This window comes from Aricia agestis, chromosome 11, assembly GCF_905147365.1.
Source record: "Aricia agestis chromosome 11, ilAriAges1.1, whole genome shotgun sequence".
Lineage (NCBI taxonomy): Eukaryota > Metazoa > Arthropoda > Insecta > Lepidoptera > Lycaenidae > Aricia > Aricia agestis.
In genome coordinates this window covers 16,219,585-16,240,390 of record NC_056416.1, presented here as the reverse complement: position 1 = coordinate 16,240,390, position 20,806 = coordinate 16,219,585, and the positions used below count along the sequence as shown (strand labels likewise).

The following is a 20,806-nucleotide window of genomic DNA, read 5'->3' as shown; positions in this document are numbered from 1 at the left end:
GTTTTTCGTGTTTCATAATGACCGTCGGTCACGGGTTTGAGGCATAAACCTATAAATATTATGTCTATGGTTTGAGGCATAAACCTGTATATATTATGTCTTGGTTTGAGGTAACTTTAATCACACAATATAGTAATAATGTCAATAAATGACTTTAGGTACCGCGATATAATCTTAGGTTGGGTTGCACCAGAGGCGTGGTTAAAGTTGAAGATAAGCTGTTATGGTTATAGTTAAGGCAAATTTAACTTTATCCTTAACTTTGCCCGGAGAAATTGATAGATGACAGCTGATCCAACAAGGTTATAAATGCACGTGGGCGGGGGCGCTGCTGGTAAAGGAGAACTGTCAAAAATGGCGGTTTTGTATGATGACAGCGTTAGTTCCTTTTTTCGCCACATGCATTTAAAACCTTGTCGAGCTCTATGGTTATGGTTAAATATTATGGCGTCTTGATGGCGTCCATTTTTAACTTTAACTAAAGATTTGACATTTTGCATTGTAGTTAAAGTTAAAGCCAAAGTTAAATTTACAGTTAAAGTTAGTTGGTGCAATCCAGTCTCAGAATTATAGTAAGAACCTTTCTTTACAGTTTACACAATGCCTTCTGAAAATAGATAGCCAAACTTACCATTTGAAAGACAAGCGTACATAGTCATTGGTCATTTTTAATAAAACTTTTAGGTTGGTTTATGGTTTAATCTTGGTTGTATAAATAAAAGTCACGTGTAATTAATTAACTTTATTTTATCCATACATAAATGGACACAAAATCTCATGCTTCAGCAATGTCTTCATCAGGTTAGTATAAAAACATTGGTAAAGTACTTAAAATATCAAATAGAAAAATTATAATAAGAATCCTAAAAGGAATTACGTAATTAATTCTAGATCTTATGTATTACACGATTACATTACACTACACTACGTGTTCTATTACATAAAGCGTGCCACTAAACATTTGGTTGCATCGTCGAAATTAGATGTTTGTTGTTAAAAAAAACATCAAAGGCTCGCTTGCGTAGATCTGTGTTAAAAACCATGCTATCTCTCTTGATAAATACGAATAATGAGAGAGAAGAATTGATGTTAACTATTAAGTTTTTAACCCAGGGTTTACTTTAACTCAGATCTGCGCAACTGGCCCTAAGCCGTATTGGAAAGTTGTGCACTGTGTAGCATTATTTAGTTACGGATAAAACTTTGTATGATATTGTAATCATGGTATAGTAGCTAACAAACATCTAATTCAGACGATACAATAAGAAATAATGTCATATCATGTCGCTTAATACTGAAGACTTTTCAATCTCATAGACTTTTTGACTGCCACACAACTTCTCCCTTTAGGCGGAACATAAACAATAGGAATATCATTTTACATGACCTCATTATGTTTTGCATTTTATAAGCACATATTAGTAGTACATACAGACATTTTAATGCGCATTTAATGTTATTTTATTTGGCAGTCGAAAAAGCGCGTGGCAGCCAAAAGGGTTAAATAATTTCAAAAGAAAATATGGCATCGATATGTTGGTACATAAGTCTTTTGGCACAACGATATATTCTGAAGCTATGTTTAAACCAACTTGTTTGTTCTCTATGGTTATTGGTTATATTACCTTAAACAGTATAATATGTGTGGAATATAAAACTGATGGTATTGTGCGTTTTTAAGCAATCAATATACCTTTCATTTAAAATGAACAATACTTTTCTAATTTTTTCGCCGTTGACTTTGCGAATACTTTTGCCTTTTAGACATACAACCCAGCCCAAATATCAGTAGATTTGTTGAAGATAAGAAAAATGTAGCCATGCCGTAAAGACAAATCAAATCTTTAGATTTTTTGACTGGCTTGCACCTACAAAATAAGTTAGACATCTGTTTTACATTGCACACATAACACCAGGTATAAAATAAGTGTAGTTAATCAAATTGTACTACTATTTTGTTACCTACGTGTGATCTATGGGGATCTATTGCTATGCGTGAGTTAAACTAACACAAACCTTAAACACATTCATATCTCAGTCACACCATTTCAGCAATGTATTTAAACACATTTTTTAATCCCTCAAATTCTCAAAAGCTTCTTACAGTTGAGGGTATCCCAAATGAATGCTTGACTGACAAGGACATTTGGGAGCATCTCAACTCGAAGAAGCTTTTAATATTGACTTTACATAATTAATATGGATTTTTAGTAAATCATTTGTTTTCGATTACATTGCTACAGGTATGGCCCTCCGACTGAATAATCGGCAGACATCTTTAAATACAACTCTTACACAAACAGTCTTATATGAATCGTTTAAATTAAATATGTAAGCGGCCAACGAATCATCCCTCGTACGTAAATGCACGTAAAACATACTAAGAACATTTCTATAATAAGCCTATATCTTAAATTAGATACCCTATTTTCCGATAACGCGCGTATATAACGCTTCGTACCGATAAAGCCCATGCAAGGTATATTAAGAAAGGTACTGGGGTAAATGGCGACTGCATTAGTAAATAAATTGATGAGGCAGATGTCGACCCAATCCAAGCCAACAGATGACTATCAACATTGTCTTGACATAACCCGACCATATCTCGTAGGTCTGCCAACGGCCTATAAATTTCCTTGTACCATCTTCTTGCAGTCGACGCTTGCCTCAGTCCCAGTCTTTACTCGAACAAGTAGACGAGTCGAGATCTGACATGCTTCATATAAATTGTTATATAAAAATCCGATATTAGGCTGTCTACAAATAGCACCAATAGAAAAGTAATATGAATCCGTATATCTGATTTTATAATATTTTGATTTAAAAATGATCAATTTCAATAATAATAAAAAAAAACTTAAAATATAACATAACAGATTGCAGTTACAATCAACTTACTTTGATATTTTTAAATTTAAAAATACAAAGAAAATCATTATTGAACACACAAATTCAACTGAACAAACACAAAAATCATTTTTGTTAGCATTTCAAGGTAAGTCAATAGTATAAAAATTCGGCCTGTCATTTCCTTAGGAGTAAAATAAATGAAAACTGAATCCCACTAGTATGTTAGTAAACAGAATATAAGTCTCAAGAGTGGGATTAAATACATTTACAATACAAATGTAAGTTTTAGGTGTAGCCCTCATTCACACGACATCTTTTTATAACACGATGGAAAGTACATGTAGACTCAAATGATAAATTTTACTTCGATATGTGACCGCGAGTGTACCTTTTTTTGCCGAGATACAGTTCACGCGGCTTATAATATAGACCCGACATGTTCGATTTTATCTACATTACTAATAGAATGCACTAATGCACATTATATCTTCACTTTTCAACTTAACTGCGTCAAAAAGGTGCTCGTGCGCATGAGGGCTTAGACTTCTATAGACCAAATTGACAGTTATTCAGTAGGCATAAGTAGATTGACAGTTACAAGACTGTAGGCATATTGACAGTTCACAGGTCAGTGTCGTACCAAGCGGCGACATTGTTGTTGTCGTGCGGCGGCTCGGGGAACGCGAGGTCGGCGGAGGCGGCGGCGTCGCCATCGCCTATGTCCATGTCCATGCCGAAGCCGCTGCCGATCTCGAGACCCTGCATCGAGTCTATCGGTATCTGATCGTAGCCTGCAAGTTGAACATTGTTATAGTTTGTACTATCGGAGAAGTTGATTCATAGGCAGATGGTGGACCTACGTAGTTTGGTCGAGTTATATCACTGACCTCTATTATACAAGTACGCTGGACTTATGATACCCTTTGAAATGACAGCTATTTTTGTGCTTATTGAAGCGGAATCAGCGCCCCCAATGCGGAGGGAGAGAACTAAATCTGACGTAAAAATGACGTTTATAATTCGCCATATTGATGCCGATAGCAGTAGTGAGAGTACTTGGAACTAATACTAGTGATGACAACCAATAACAAAGTTGCAATTTACGTCAGATTTAGTTCTCTTCCTTCGCATTGGGGGCGCTGATTCCACTTCAAATAGGCACATAGAGCAGGTGGGTATCATAAGTCCAGCGTACTTGTATATTGGAGGTCAGTGAGTTATGTCAAACCCAGCAGACACATGACGACTTACATCAAGTTGACATAGTCCGAAAAATTACGTAGGTCCGTCAACTTCCTATGAAATATGAATCCATTTCTTCGATTGTACAAGCTTATTATGAACCGAAACTCATCATTGCGTTACGGCGCATCGGCAAAAACATTCCAAACTCTTAGTAAAAGCAAAAATGCACCGATACCATAACTGCGATGCCGGAACGCGGTTATGTTGTGTTTCGGCCCTATGCGGTGCCGCAGCAAGATGGGCCGCAATATTTAAATATAAAAAATGCGGCCTGTCACACTGATACTGATATAATGTGTGCGTATCTATCGCAGAATTTGAAATACAGGGACTGAGAGTTAGTTCTAACTTCTAAACCTCAGTCCCCGACCCCCGTCTTTACTTATTTTAACGAGTTATTATGAAAAGCAGATAATAATGAAACAATAATAATAATTTCTGATAAAAATAGTTATAAATGTTAAAAGCTTTTTTGTTAAGATTATGCTGGTGAATGTGGATGAATTATTTTATTAATTTAAAAGCCAAATGTGTTTGGCCAAGTTATAATGTTAGTTGTATTGGTTATGCAAAACCCAAAACAAACAAACACAAAATAGGTATGTGCCACCAATTTTACAGGTTACACAATAAAACAGGTATCCATTTAGGTATCTAAGTGTTAATCAATAACAAATTAATGTTTTATTTTAGGTTAATAAAACAATAATAATATGAACTACATAAAATAAATCACACCATATATTGTAAAATACTTATAATAATACAGTGCTACAAAATATGGTTTTCAAATGTTTATTTTTGCGAATACTATCTTTAAATATCAGACTGCAGATTATATTCTTATTGAAAATTTCGTCTAGTATTGTTACATAAAAATTTTAACAACAATATTTTAATTAGACATATTTTGTAACACCACATTTTAATTGTTAGTAAATAATATAATAAACCCTTCACCTGTTTAGTTTAGTGATATATAGGTCCCGGATTAAGCTGCATGTAAAGAGAGAGACATATTTATAAACAGTACATACGACAATATAACTTATACCTAACGGTGCTCCCAAATTCATTATACTCTAGACTAGATATATAACAAACATCACACTATTTGCAAACGCTATAAAAATAATATTCTTTGGTGAATAAAAAAAGAAATGGTGATTATCAAGTGATGAAAAAAAAAGTTTTGGGTGATAAAATGTTTTATAAATGAATCTTTGTTTCAACTGAGAGTCTTTTCAAGTCATAAACGAGTACTCAAAGTTGGAAAGAACATTGTGAGTGCATATTATTATTTAATTAGTGCATCTACTGTGACTATAGACAGGTCATTAAACGGGTAGAGATTAAGCCATTGACCTAGCAGTACTTGCCTCTTTTATCCACAAACGAAAATATAGTTATTGCGTTTCTATAGCATACTTATTGTAAAATTGTCATAGCTAAGTTTTCGTGCTTGCGAGAAAGAGTTAGCAATATGCCAATGGCAGACTTTCTACGTCTTCAGTAACCAGGCTATAGAAATGACCCAATCAATAACTACATAATTTTATAGGTATAAATGCTTTATCTAATTTAATTATCTTATTATGGTGCTATGTTAATGTTCTACTGACTACTATGTTAATATTTTACTGACTTGTAGACTAGTGGTTGACTAGGATAGTGCGATGGTTGCAAATTCAATATAGTGTCATATTTGTGCATTGGGGTTATGTGTTAGTCCAAACTACTGCATCTCCGCTGGGCTTACCTTGCTGGTGGAACGATGGTCTTGTTCCGTATAACCCCTCGTAACCTTGCTCCGGCCCGAGCATGTCCTAATGATATGGTATGTTTTATAATTGATACATTGATATAATGGTAAATTTTAGTACACACCTGTCTAAACTCAATATAAAACAATATTTAAATAATGGATCAACACAAAATATAGTACACAAAAAACTTCTTCATAGCTGTCACCTACGTGCCTTGTTCCGGCTTCCAGATGAGTTACTTGTATTATGAGCCTACGCCCACAGAGTACAGGCTAAAGTGTGGATCTTTTTATTAGTAGGAGTGATAGACTTCAGAACCTAATCTTGCGCGATTTCCTTGGACGGTAATCGCTTACCAACGGCCGATCTATCGTAAGTTTGAGTGGTGATTACATACCACAAGCAACACATAGCTTAGAATGTAAATAGTTGACACTATAATAATTAGATGTTAGTTTTTTAGAGCCTTATACGATGCTAAATAACGCCCGCAACTCCGTTGCGCCAAAATACGTCTATCGCGTGGGAACCGTACGTTTTTTCGGGATGAAAAGTATCTCCGTACCCAGCAAAATCGGTTCGACGTTTTGGGCGTGAGGAGGTAACAGACAGACAGACGCACTTTCGCTGTAATGTTAGTATGGATATGGTACCTGTAGGTCGGGCTGCATGGCGAGATCGTTGGGCCACATCTGGTGGTCGTCGCGGAACAGCGAGTTGGTGAGCTCCATCGACAGCCGCTTCTTGTAGTCGTGCGGCTTGTCCTCCGACATGCGGAACAGTACCGCCGCCGCGTATGTCGCCACGCCTGAAATGATGACATAATATAAGACATATTATACAAGAATGAAAATACTATTTGAACACACCAGGCGGTTACTGAGATTGTTTTTAACATAGACGAGATTTTTCATACGTGGGAGAGCCATGCTTCGGCACGAATGGGCCGGCTCGACCGGAGAAATACCACGTTCTCACAGAAAACCGGCGTGAAACAGCACTTGCGCTGTGTTTCGCCGAGTGAGTGAGTTTACCGGAGGCCCAATTCCCTTCCCTTCCCATCCCTACCCTCCCCTATTACCCTATTCCCTCTTAAAAGGCCGGCAACGCACCTGCAGCTCTTCTGATGCTGCGAGTGTCCATGGGCGACGGAAGTTGCTTTCCATCAGGTGACCCGTTTGCTCGTTTGCGCCCTTCTTTCATAAAAAAATATATAATAATAACAGAACGTATTCAGATACGCATTTGATTGGCTATTGTCTAAACGTTAACCAAAGTGCGCTTTTATAATTTTGGACGTGGCGGTAATATCGTGGACGTCCGCGGTAAAACGTTAACATAGGGAAGTAAAATGTATGGAAATATATGAAGACGCTTTTAAATTTCCGTCGACGATAACTTTATAACGTGCACGTTAGAGGACATCACGACGTCGACACTCTTCTGAACCGCACAAAACGTCCGCGGTGCGTAAAATCATAAGGGCATTTAACGTACGATAACGTGACGCCTCCTGTCATAAACTATCAAAAACCGATCCTTAGCTGCTTTTCTACTGGAGCGAAACTATTGCTACGTTGCGAGGAATGTGTTTCTAAGAACCAATAGAATACTTCATTTGCCCGACCTACCTCAGCGATATAAAAAATAGTACACAAAATGACAAAAGAATTCTCTGAGGAAATAGAAAATTTTCTATTCAAGAATAGCTGTCAGAATTCAAAAACAAACATTAGCTTTAACCTATTAACTCCAATGATGCCGTCAGCTGTGCCGCATAACAATTGAAAAACTATTGTTCTCCCTTTTTTGCCTTCACTTGATAAATCATTGCTTTAATTTTTGACAATCAATTCCATTCTAAATGGTTGTGATCTTACCTTCGTTACGTGAATGCAGTAACTCTGTGAGCGGCGCAGTGGCACCTTCGGCTTCTATCATCTCCGCACCTTCTTTATCCGCAGCCAACTCACAAAGCACGCCAGCCGCCACGCGCTGAAATAACCAGTAATTATTATTGCACTTAAAATAATGTAGGGACCACTTGAACCAGTCGAGTATATAACCAATAGAGTGGTAATGTTGTGTATTATTGAAAAATTTAATATTCTGTTGTTTGGTGGTGTTTAGTTGTTCTGCTGCCGTATGAGTGCGCGATTCAGCCCTTCACGCGCGAGATTGTACCGCTCCCTCCACAACCTCCTATACAATAAAACGCCTCCGTGGTCTAGTGGTATAGAACGTGGCTCTTGACTCGGAGGTCGCGGGTTCGATTCCCGCGTTGGAAACATGTTATTTCCAAGTTAGTTTAGGACGATGCAGGCTGATTATCTGACAAGATGATCCATGCGTCGGATGGGCATTGGGCATGTAAAAAGTCGGTCCTGCACCTGAACTCTCGCCGGTCGTGTCGGTCTTCCGTCCCACTGGGTTATGAGACTAAAGGAATAGGGAGTACTCTTGTGTAGTGCGCACACACTTGGACACTATAAAATTACTCCTGCGTAGCTGGCCTGGTTTCAATGAAACCGGCGACCGTCACCGAAACCGGTGTGGGAGCTATTATTATACAATATTATGAATTCAAAAGTGGTTAATAGTTATATTTTACCTGTATATTCTCAATCTCATTGAACAGCAGCTGCACGAATATCGGTATAACGTTCTGCTGCCGTATGAGCGCGCGGTTCAGCCCCTCGCGCGCAAGGATGTGTAACGCTCCCACCGCCCCTTCCACAATCTCCTCCATGCGCACGCCGTCCGCGTACGCGCCGCCCGTCCCGCCGCCGACCGACGAGCGTTGCTGTGGGACAAATTATATATTTATTAGTCTTTCAAGTATTGAATAGATTTTGATTGGTATAGTTTAAAACTTTGCAGGGATGTTTTTTTTTTTTTATGAAGCTTGGTACGCAAAGTAGTGTAGGCTCTGGAGTTAAACGTTAATTTTTTGTTTTCCATATTTTATAATCCCACAGAGATGTTTTGTGCGTCGAGAACATTGTTAAGAGGAATGGATGCGTTTTTTTGGTCACCTGTAAAATAATACGTGACTTTGTGATAGAAAATACAAACGTTGAGAAGTAAAATAGCTGTCAAATATTAGACTTTCAATTACAATTCTGGCCAAGCGTCATAAGTAAACTGTGTATCTACTCTCGAAACCTGTCCATAGCGGCCATTGAGCCCCTTGTAAATAACTCCCTCCCTGTCAAGTCCCCAGAGGTCAATGAGCGCTGAGGACCAGACCCACCACCCCGCCTTCACCAGCGACCAGCGCGACGGCAGCCACGGCAGCTCCACTGTCACCTGCCCGTACATCTACTGTCACACGTACCCGCTGCGTGTCATTGAAGGCGCGCAACAGCAGGCGCACCAGGTGGTGCACGGCGCCGTGGTCGCGCAGCGGCGCATGGTTGGCGGGGCACAGCGCCAGGTTGCGCACCAGACCCACCACCGCCTTCACCAGCGGCCAGCGCGACGGCGGCGACAGCAGCTTCACTATCACCTGCAATCATATAGTAGTCAAGTAACAAATGTTTACAGGTTTCTGTCTTTGTCAGATACGAGATAACAGAACATAATATATTTTAACTAGCTTGAACCCCTTACTCCCCTCAAAATCGAGACCTAAATTATCTAGATTTCAGAATATAATTTCAGACTATATAGGTCAGGCAGAGCAAGTCAAAATTTGTCTGTCGACTGTCGCAATTTTTTTTTTCTTACTTCCTACTTTTTCGATACACGTGAATGTAATACAGTGAACTCGGTACAGTAAACTATAACTCACCGGCAGTCCAAAGTGCAGGCGCACCGCGTTCTGTGCCATCTCGCTTTCGACGTGACGCGAGGTGAGGTGGCGCAGCGCGCACACCGCCGGCTCCGTGATCTCCTCGCGGTCTCCGGCCGACACGACTGTGCGGACGAGTGCGTCGACTCCGCCCGCCTGGCACACCGTCACCTGGAAATGGGAACCAAATTATAATATAAAGTAAAATGATGGCACATCACAAAACTAAGTATGTAAGTATAACATACTTAGTTTTGTGATGTGTTTTAGTTACCAGCCTTAATTTTTAAGAGCGAAAAAGGTTGTTAGGTCCTAATTACGTCATAATATAGTTTCATAGGTATAGCAGCTACTATTGTATAATTGTTAGGTAGTCGTTGTAGAAATGTAAATGTTATAATTGTTTTAGTTATTACATTATCTTTATATATACTTACTATTATTATTATTATTAAAAGAAAATTATACATTTAAAATTGTACAGAGATGCAAAGAAACATGACAAGGACATAAAATAAAAAATATGCTCTCGTTTAAAGAAACATTCATTTCTTTTTAGCTGTCTGGTCGACGTATCTTTGTAGCTATTTCACTATATGGAAACAATACATTTTATGATTATCATCTGTGACAAGAGATTTTGACATGGGAGAACCATGCTTCGGCACGAATGGGCCGGCTCGACCGGAGAAATACCACGTCCTCACAGAAAACCGGCGTGAAACAGCGCTTGCGCTGTGTTTCGCCGAGTGAGTGAGTTTACCGGAGGCCCAATCCCCTACCCTTTTTTCTTCCCTACCCTCCCCTATTTCCTTCCTCACCCTCCCCTGTAATTCCCTTCCCTACCCTCCCCTGTTACCCCTTAAAAGGCCGGCAACGCACCTGCAGCTCTTCTGATGCTGCGAGTGTCCATGGGCGACGGAAGTTGCTTTCCATCAGGTGACCCGTTTGCTTGTTTGCCCCCTTATTTCATAAAAAAAAGTATATTTAAAATAATGATTTCTCGCTATCCCAGAACCTCCGCACTGCCATAATGATCCATCACAGCGGGATCATTGCTCTAATATGATCTTAACAACGTCACCTTTTGCTGGTGTAGTTAGGTGAAATTATTGTCTCAGAAATTTTCTGTCTTTTTGTGCCGACATCAAAGACTGTCTCACCTTATTCCGCTGATTGTTGCAGGTCAAGTTGGACAGTATGCCGGCAGCGCAGGTGACGATGTTGACGTCGGTGGACGCGAGAACCTGGACGAGGCTCTGCAGCAGCGCCTCGAGGCCCTCCACCTGCAATAGTATACATTGCAATGAGTATTCAGCTTGATGACTACATATTAAGAAAAAAAATCTATGTGGGCTGCAGTTTAAATGAGAGAGTCCATACTAATCTGCATAAGATAATAATCTATAGATAGACTACTAAATAATGTGAGTTGGACTAGCACAAAAAGATCTGCACAAAACAGCTCAAAATCGTGTTTTGTTGTGTATAGTATGAGATAATCTAATTATCAATAGATAGTTAACAATAATGGTGAATTATAACAAGTAATGGTTTACAAAATATCCAGAGATCCTCAATTAGAAGAATGAATTTATCAGTGATATTATATCTACACAGAAAAACGTTAACCTAGCAAATCTGATATGCTGTAAAAGACCACTATACATACAGGGACAAAAGATTGTGTAACTCTATCATAGTATTGTCTCAACACAGTCTGGATACTTTTGTGAGTAACAATTTTAATTAATACTAGTTACACAATATGTATAGCGTCTTTTCAATATTAATATATACCTTTGTGGCAGCATCGGAGAGATTCCTGAGCGTCCAGAGGCAGTTCTGGACGAGGCGGCCGCTCGGGTTACCGAGGTGCATGGCCAGGGCCTGCATGCCGCCCGCCTCAACGATCGCCGGCTTGTTGCTCGAGCACACTGACAGAACCTGCAAAATGTCATATAAATATAACGTAACATAAACCCACTGTTAATTTCTTGTGTCACAAATTGTTCCATGTTACCGTAATATTTATTTGTCTTTGTGAATGATTGTTTCATATTATATCTACTTTTGTAAGAAAGCTCCATAAAATAGTACTCTACAGTATTTGATTTCTTTGATAGAAATGATAGATGATGACAAGTTGGCGAAGTAAAGGAATAGAATATAAGAAAATACTTGCCTTCAAAACTCTGGATGTAGTCCAAAGAAGCTTTTCGTAGTCGTAAGAGCGCATGATGCGTACAAGTTCGATCGGTCCCTGGGACGCCAATATGATCAGCTTGGACTCCTGGTTCCCATACGCCAAGATCTGGAGGCAGTCGGTAACAATCGCGAGAAACTTCACATTATTCCTCTGAAGCAGAGCAACCATCTTCTGCAGACCACCAGCGAGCCTGACGGCCATTTTGGATCCATCCTGGTGCAGCAACAGATTGTGAAGGGTGGTTATAGCATAGAACAGCACAGATTCCACTGGGGAGCTGAGCAGCTTGACCAGGGCGGGAATGCCTCCACTCTTGAAGATAGCGAGCAAACCTTGTCTGTGGTGTGACAAGTTGTGTAAGGTTCCCACGGCACCCTTGGTTGTTTCAAGATCGTTGCTGTTGGAGATCGCGCGCACTAGAGCGGCAACCATCTGTGGTGAGTTCATGATGGCGTGCCTCGAAGCCTCCTTCCTGGATAGCTGGTGGACCATCATGGCAGCTTGGGAGACCACCACTTGGTCTTCATCGTTCAATAGCTTGATCAACTCAGGAATAGCCCTGTAAAAATTATAATATATATATTTTAATAACTTATCAGTAAAATGTAGTAGTATATTAGTGTTATTTTCTAAGCAAGTTACTTAGAAGATGAAACTATGTGTGCAATAAAGTTAACAAAAGTAAAGTAGGCCTCGATAGTCCGAACCGCTGCTAATCTATAATCCGAATGACCTCCCATCCCCGCACTCGTCACTCCCGCAGCCGCGCCGCCGTATTCTAGTGCCGAGTTAGACGTCTAAAAGTACTAAGCGTTTTGTTTTTGACCGCCCCGCGCGCTTTTAGCCATTTTGTTATAGGTACATATCTTTGCAAGGGCGTCGCCAAGGTGGAGCAGGGAGGGGCAGCTGCCCCCCCCTACAGATTCTAAAAAAGTTGCTAAATATAATGCAAACAACGACCACTATAATATTAAAATCTGGTCATTAAAAAAAATATGCTGTACGCTGTACACTTATTCAAATTTAAACTCCTTTTTATTGTAATAAATGTTATTATAACTTATTTACAAGTTTTTTTATTGCATAGTAAAGTGCTCATGCTCTTGTAACTTTACACATTGGACTCTGTACTGTCACAGAATATTATATAATATGTATATAGATACTGTTACAATCACTGTAGATCATAGATGTAAGGCTCGTAGTACAAGTGAAAAGCTTCATGTGCTGTCGACTTTACCTACAATTCATACCTACTTTTCTCATTCAAAGTCAACTTGCCCCCCCCCCCCCCCCCCCGCGCCTTGTATCTTTGTACTGTATTTGTGCTTTTTATCATGGCTTCAACATCCAAAAAATGCCATTAAAAATGTCTACATACATATGCTGCATACATCCGAACAGGTTATATATTTTGGGTGCTCGGACTATCCAGGCCCTACTGTATGTATATGTGTACAACAAAGTTAACTTACTATACTATGATTGCAAATATGTAGTAGAGTGTCTATTGACTATTTACAACTGGTCTTTTACACTTTTACAGAAGCATTAAGCTATAAAATTTTTTACCAAAGAATAATTTGATAAAAAGCTAAACTGTTAAAATGACCTGGTAGCAAGATCAGCGTCATCCTGATAGTTGATGAGATTGACAACAGCGTGTTTCAGCATCTGGGAGGGTTCAGCGAGGCGCTGGACAGCGGTTGGCTGAGCCGGGTCCAGCTGGGTGGACGGGATCTCAATGCCTTCCTCCAGGGTCTCGGGGAACATGGCTGCGCGTACACGCTGCGAACGTGTCTGAGACAGCTGTTGGTTCATGTCTAGAAGGATATTTATTGTCATAAGATAATTGATAGTCTAAAAGTTAATTTTTAAATTTTAATGTATTTCAGTCATATGTTAGATTAGCAATAACTCAGAAATAAGTAATAAATAGGTTCTTTGGAATATTACTGATTTCTTTAACTGAGCTACAAAGACAAACATTCCAGAAATTCATATTCATTCATTTAGGCACATAATCAATCATAAAACTTCAAAGATATTACCATCAACTTGTTCCTGGGTGAACCCTTGGGCGAAGCCCTGGTCCAAGTCGAACATGAGCTGATCTCCTTCCATCTCATCATCTTCCTTGCCCGTAAGAGATGGAACCTGAAAGCAAATATTAGACATTATTGATTATAAACTTTACTATGTAATAATGAAATTAGGTATGTAGTAATAGAAATCAATGATTATGTTAAACAATTACTTTTTAACACATGATATGATTTTTTATCATTATACAAAGACTATTATAGTTAGGTTTACATTCAAGCATCTATACAAATGATAAAATTGATGTTAATAAAAATTAATTCCAATTAATGTATTCAAAACTTTTTGCACATTGTGGTATAAAGGCAAGCTATTTACACTGCTATTTAATTTTGAAATTATTTCTCAACATAACACAAATTGAATTTTGTACAAGAAGACTACATACCTGAGTGGCGGCTCCTGAGTTGATGCCAGAGTCCACGAGGTAGGAGTTCTGTTGCCACATGAGAGTCTGCTGCTCCTTGCTCTGTGCCATCGGCACGTCCGAGCCCCCATAGTTGCTGTGGGACACTGGAAATGAACAAATAATTAAATTATTGATCTCTGAAACTGCTGATTGCTGCTGACTTCACAAGGCTTCACAAGGCCTATGCCATAAGTCACACCAAATAAAGAGACTTTGAAATTTACAATACCCGAAAAAAAGGATTTAAAAAGGAGACTTAAGAATTGATGAATAATTTATATAAAGCTTAATACTTTAAATACTTAGAATATCATTTGTTGCTATTTCATAAATCTATTACAATGTTTTAAAATGGGCATTTATAATTATTATCATTAATGTATTTTAAAACATTGCTATAAGCTTAACAAAATCACCTTCATATTTATTTGAATGGAACATAGTATTGCACTCGTTGGTCTTAGCACAAAGTGTGTACTGGTTCTTTTCACTTACTATTTCTACCTGCACTTGTTTTCACAATAACATTCGGCAGGTAAAAATTTTGCATTGTTCTTTTTTTACCCGACTACCAGGAGGGTTATTATGAATAAATCCATTCTGATGGTAGCTAGTGAGTGATCCAGGATGTAATCTGAGGTTTTTAAGTTATTTCTAAATCTAAGCCGCTTTTTTGTTGCATCAATAAATTGTACCTTCCTCTACCTCTCTGTAATTTTCAATGATGTCAATACTTAGATATGGCATACGCCATCAAAACTGTAGCAAAGTTTTTGCATACAAAATGTGTACCTATCGAGAAAATATTGTCATCCTTTTTTGTCTTACAGTAATAGCATATACTACTTTCTCTTTCGGTCATTTTACGCTTTAATCAAATCGAGAAAATATTGTCGTCCTTTTTTGTCTCACAGTAATAGCACAGTATAGCAATATGACATATCCCTACAGTAGTGAAACGAATGTACTTGCGCAGAGCAACGGAGGGGTACCCGCGGGGAAGCGGGCGGCGCGTGTCCGCGTATACAAACTCGCGGAGTTTGTATACCTGCGCGCACAGGGGTGACGTTGGCGCGTTGTCTACGAATTTTGTGTTGTAAAACGATAACTTATCTTATAAACAATGGGATATTATAATAAATGTTCAGTGTACGGATGTAAATCTGATTCAAAAAACAAAAAGGATTTAAATTTTCATAAATATTTGCATCTCTTTTTTATTGTATACATTGTAAGAAGTGTAACAAGGAGAGAAACAATATAGAATAAATTAAAAATCTGTCAAATACCCTGTTACATATTAATTAGTACCTACCTAGCTAGGTACACACACCAAGTGTAACATTTTGACCTTTGGACCGCCCTTACCGCGCACGTAGGTAATAAGAGTTTTGAAGTGCTTCTGTTACACCTGACGTGTGATTAATTATTGGATATTTTATATAGGTATTCAAAATTTCGAATGCGTCTTCATTATTTTAATCCTTCGATCGTGATTCTGGGATCCTTGGAAATCTATTGTTATTCTATTGTGTCTCGCTCACCGGTGAGCTTATGGGGCTTGATGGGTTAATTAAATTTTTAAATAGAGAACTAAAAGCATCTAAAAATAAAGTTTCACGTAAATATCTGGCAGTACGACATAATATGTAAATATAACACACTGATTAAACAGATTAAATGATAACATTTTCATTACAAGCACAATATTTTATTTTTATTTTATTTCCCGTTTCGTGGCAACCCTGGCATATCTGCTCGGTACCTACATCGGTGGCAGCATCATGCGACATCAAAGACGTTTCGTTACTGTAGGGACTAATATTGCTATACTGTGGTAATAGCATAATATACTACTTTCTCTTTCGCTCATTTTACGGTTCGCTTTGATTTTTCTTATTAAAATGGAAGATAATAATTTAAATAATTACTTAATTAAATCTTAGTAATTATGTGTGAAATGTTACACCTTTGGCTTTATTTGTATTCCTTGTGTTGTTATTGCACTGTCAGAAGGCACACACAAATGTAGCGAAAAACAATGTGGTAATCAATGAATTAAACACGTCCGACTGTCACCGAGTCCTGAGGCACACTGCTTTCTGATGAGTGAGCTCACTAATTTCAAGGGTGACACATTTTCGCGCTGGCGATTATATAGAATGCCTCTTCTAAAGGTTCTATTCTATGGTAATTTTATGATAAAGTAAGCTTAAAAAAAAAAACTACTGTAGGTAGTGAATTAGTTGTTACTAAAACATGTTATATGAGATTCTGAGCAGCAACATATTATATAATTATTATGTAGATATCTAAGGAGGTCATAATAATAAATCAGGAAATCGACCTCCATCATAATTTATTGCAATTTCTATGGCATGAGTCACAACTCACAAGTCACAACCTACTAAATGCTGAATTGTATTTTGATGTAAGATAAGCACTAGTCTAGATTCAGAACATAAACATGCTCGTTTAGCTACTTACTTGTACGGCTCTGAGAAGATGGTATTTGATAACTCATGCTTCAGAGGATGCAGCGATGCACCCTGCGCCTAGAAAAAAAGTAAACCAATTCACGAATCACGACGCAGACGTGGTTATCGATTATCAAGCCGTTCGATAAACATTACAATATTTATGCATTTATTGAGGTAAAATACTTTCTCGCTGTTTAATTTTAATTCACAATTTGTAAGTAATAGAAACAAAACAAACAAATACGTCCATTTCTAAGTGCACCGAATACCACGCCCGTCACTAGAATTTTGTTTATTATGAAAGAATACATAAACGAAAGCTGAAAAATCACTCTATTTAAAATACCTGATACGTAAAAACGATAGACGCACTCACTATAAAGTATTATTTGGGATATTTTTATTAATGGAAATTACTTTCACCACGAATAACTTGACAATACAAAATGGCGTCAGCATTTGTGTTCGGAATTCGGACGGAACTCGTTCGGGCTCGTTAAAAATCGTTATTGACGGCTGTTTGTCTCTGTCACTCTCAAGGATGTTTTATATTTTTGTTCCTTACTTTCTTTTTTTAATTGGCAACCCTTTTCTGAAGCTGGTATTAAAATATCTTATACGCTACGTTTCACGCAAACGCAAAAAAACTCAAAGTAGAATATCATTGGTACAAGGTTATTTCTCCTGAATTTCAATTCCAGTTGATGGCCAGTAAGCTAAAAATTTTGCTTTAACCCAATGATATTCTACTTATACAGATATGTTAGTTTCAAATTCAAAATTGCAAACATTAACAAATTTGACATATAAGTGAAACAAAAGATACGAAAAACCATTAATTACATAAAAGACATAGTTCTATTTTTAAACGTTGAATCGTATCGCTCTCTCTTTCTTCGCCTGAGCTATGACGAAAATGTTCGAGAAAATAATTGAAATGTAAATAATCGAGGTATTATCAAGACATGTGGTAAGAGATTCCATGTGTTTTGTTTTCTTTTGAGTCATAATTGGTACATTTTTGAAACGCGCACGACGTCATTTTCAATTTATTTAGGTAAGACAAGACGCGGCACGTTCGTAACTGCGCTCGATGCAGACTAAACAACAGACGGCACAATTGGGCAGTATTTGAATGTTCACAACGCGCGCGGTGGTAACATATTTGCTTTGAGTTTTTCATCATTGGGCAGTGCAGAACTGTTTGAGTTGTTTTAAGTTACCACATTTGCACGCCTTGCAGTTCTCCCTCAGTTTCGGTCCTAGTACTCACCGAACCCTCCGTGTCCTGTAAAAAGTTGAGCTGACAGGTTGTCTTTCTTCACTTCGGAGAGAATCTTAAGTACGCTATGCGCAGGTCGTCAAAAAAGTATGTTATTGTTTTTCCCTTTCTTTCGGTATTATATTGCTCTTGATATTTTTCTAGTGTGTTCTTCCTTAGGTTATATTTTACTGCGCTTAGGGGAACTGAATCATATTATGCTGGCGCTGTTTCCTTTTTCGTGGCTTCCCTCGCCAGGTGGTCGGCATGTTTATTTCCCTCCAGGCTAACTTGCGCCTTTATCCAGTACCAGTTGATTTTTGTGGAGTCTTGCCTTATTCGGTTTCTTATCTCTACGGCTACTGGATTCAGGCTGCAAGGGTCTGCGACGGTCTGCAGGGCTGATCGGGAATCTGAAGCAATGTTTACCTCATTCTTCCTCGTCTTTTTGATGATCTGGGTCGCCATCAGCAGCGCCGCCATCTCTGCTTGGTAAACCGAACAGTGGTCCGCCAGTCTTATCTTTGCTGTTATAGTATCTCTGTACTCATCCCAGCAACTGACTGCTGCTCCTACTTTTCCGTCCAGTTTGCTGCCGTCAGTATATAGAGTTGGGATGAGTTCAGGCATTTTCTTCAGATCTTCCTCTTCTGCGACCCAATCAAACGTTATTCGTTCTCTAGTTTTGCTGGATGAGGGAGGTCAAAAGGGTGGGCTCTTTTCTCTATTTTTCTGTCAGGGTAGTAGGCCATGGCTTTACCTCTCTTGACTCTATATAGTTCTGCGTTTTCTGTAATCCTGAAGCGCAGAGGAATAGTGCCACTTATTACTGTGCTGTAGGGTTGTTGAGGAAGTGATTATGAGGAAGAGGAGGAGGAAGAGGAATTTTCACGCGCAAATTTAGAGGATGCGGATGAGGAAGAGGATATTTTTTGAGGAAGAGGATGCGTATGAGGAAGCGGAAGAGAAAGCGGATGAGGAAGAGGATGATAGGAAATTATAAATACTAGCGGACCCAACCCAAAAGTATTTGTCCTGTCTGTACATAACTAGGTACATACATTACACAAAAAATAATTAAAAGACCATTTTCCAGTGGACCAAACTATGAATCTAAACCATTCTCAAAACACACACAATAAAGAATCATCAAAATCGGTCCAGCAATTAAGGAGGAGTTCAGTAACATACACAACACACGCACAAAAAAAAAAGATGAGTGAATGATACAAGTCTCTGGCTCTTGCGTGTGCGTTGCCATGATTGGATGCGACGCGCATGCGCAGTGAAATTCCTCATAAATTCCTCTTAAATTTTGAGGAAGCGATAGCGGAAGAGGAATTTTTTATTTTATTTAAGAGGATGCGGTAACGGTTGAGGAACCCAAAATATTGCGGAACTTCCTCATTATGAGGAAGCGGAAGAGGAATCCTCAGCAACCCTACTGTGCTGTCCTGTGTCCATTAGGGAAGTAGTTTTGTGTGCTTTTGACATCATTATTGTGAACATTCAGTTCATTCGGTCTATCTTTTTTCTGATGTACTTTTTTCAAAGGACAGATTCCCACACGCTTGCTGCATACAGGATCGTGGGTTCCACTACGGATGTATATAAAGTCTTTATTTTCTCAGAGTTTAGGCCCCATGTTGCTCTACATGACCTTGATATCTTTTTGTATATCTTGATGACCTTATCATTGACATGTTCTAGATGTTGTTTGAATGTTAACTTGTGATCGTAGCTTCACATACATCAGTTAAGCAAGACCAGCCACATACATCAGTTTTCCTGATCCGTTTTCCGAAACCGGGCCTCGGAACGCAGTAGATTCATACAAAAGTAATTGCATGTCACACACAACTTTCCTTACGATTTTTTCCGTCCGTTTTTCCTGAATGCTAGCCCATGCATCCGGAATTCCTGACGGAAAAAAAACGAAACGGATGCAAAGCCTACATACATTTTGTAGGGCCCGTCCTCGGCCCGCCACATACATTCGAAAATTCCGAACGGAACGCTCAATAAGCGCAGCGCGATCAAGCTGAGCGGACGCGTAGCGAGACGTATTGCTGGGACACCCTGTACCCACGAGTACGACTATTGACGATATTGAACATTTAATCATTACTGTAGAAGGGTTCCCATACCTATGGGATCTAAATCTACACTGACTGGGAGATATAGATGGTGACATTAGACAATAATGAGATTAATTTGTGTCTACTGGGAGACAATAGACACAAATAAATCTCATTTAAGTTGCTTTTCTATTTATATACAAATAAATCTCATTTGAGTTGCTTTTCTATCTAATATACCTAATATCTATGGACGCTTCACACACGTCAGTCTGGCCCCGTGGTATGCACTTGAAGGACTTGTGTTACGGGTACCAGACAGCGGAAATATATTTAATAATTTTATACTATACATATATTTAAGATTTTTATTATATTATACACATATTTAATACACATCCATGACCCAGGAAATTTGAAAACTTTTTTTTGTTCCGTCGGCGGGATTCGAACCTGCGACCCCCGGCTTGAGCTATCAACAGCCCACCCACAGAGGTCGTCAAAATTTTTAATTTCTTTACTCACTACAACTTTTATGTTCAAAATAAACTTTTATTATTCTTATTCTTAATGTTTATTAGTTAATTAGATACGCACTATAAAATATTTACA

General features: G+C 38.5%; 1 protein-coding gene across 4 annotated transcripts; it reads right to left on the bottom strand.

Annotated features, from left to right (window-relative positions):
• Positions 1 to 729: 729 nt before the first annotated feature.
• On the bottom strand, positions 730 to 17,320 carry LOC121731553 (armadillo segment polarity protein). Of its 4 annotated transcripts, XM_042121035.1 has the most exons (16): positions 17,202 to 17,320; positions 16,863 to 16,930; positions 14,355 to 14,479; positions 13,915 to 14,020; positions 13,476 to 13,686; positions 11,840 to 12,422; positions 11,455 to 11,601; positions 10,818 to 10,943; positions 9,655 to 9,825; positions 9,199 to 9,369; positions 8,473 to 8,664; positions 7,742 to 7,856; positions 6,515 to 6,669; positions 5,855 to 5,921; positions 5,056 to 5,091; positions 3,506 to 3,641 (listed from the first exon to the last, which is right to left on the bottom strand). In XM_042121035.1, exons 2-15 carry the CDS (start codon positions 16,897 to 16,899, stop codon positions 5,087 to 5,089), a joined length of 2,211 nt encoding a protein of 736 aa, XP_041976969.1. In that variant the 5' UTR covers positions 16,900 to 16,930; positions 17,202 to 17,320; the 3' UTR covers positions 3,506 to 3,641; positions 5,056 to 5,086. The 4 variants fall into 4 exon arrangements, with proteins under 4 accessions (XP_041976966.1, XP_041976968.1, XP_041976967.1 ...); XM_042121032.1 differs by lacking the exon at positions 5,056 to 5,091 and having other exon boundaries at positions 730 to 3,641; XM_042121034.1 differs by lacking the exon at positions 5,056 to 5,091 and having other exon boundaries at positions 730 to 3,641; positions 10,818 to 10,940.
• Positions 17,321 to 20,806: the final 3,486 nt, after the last annotated feature.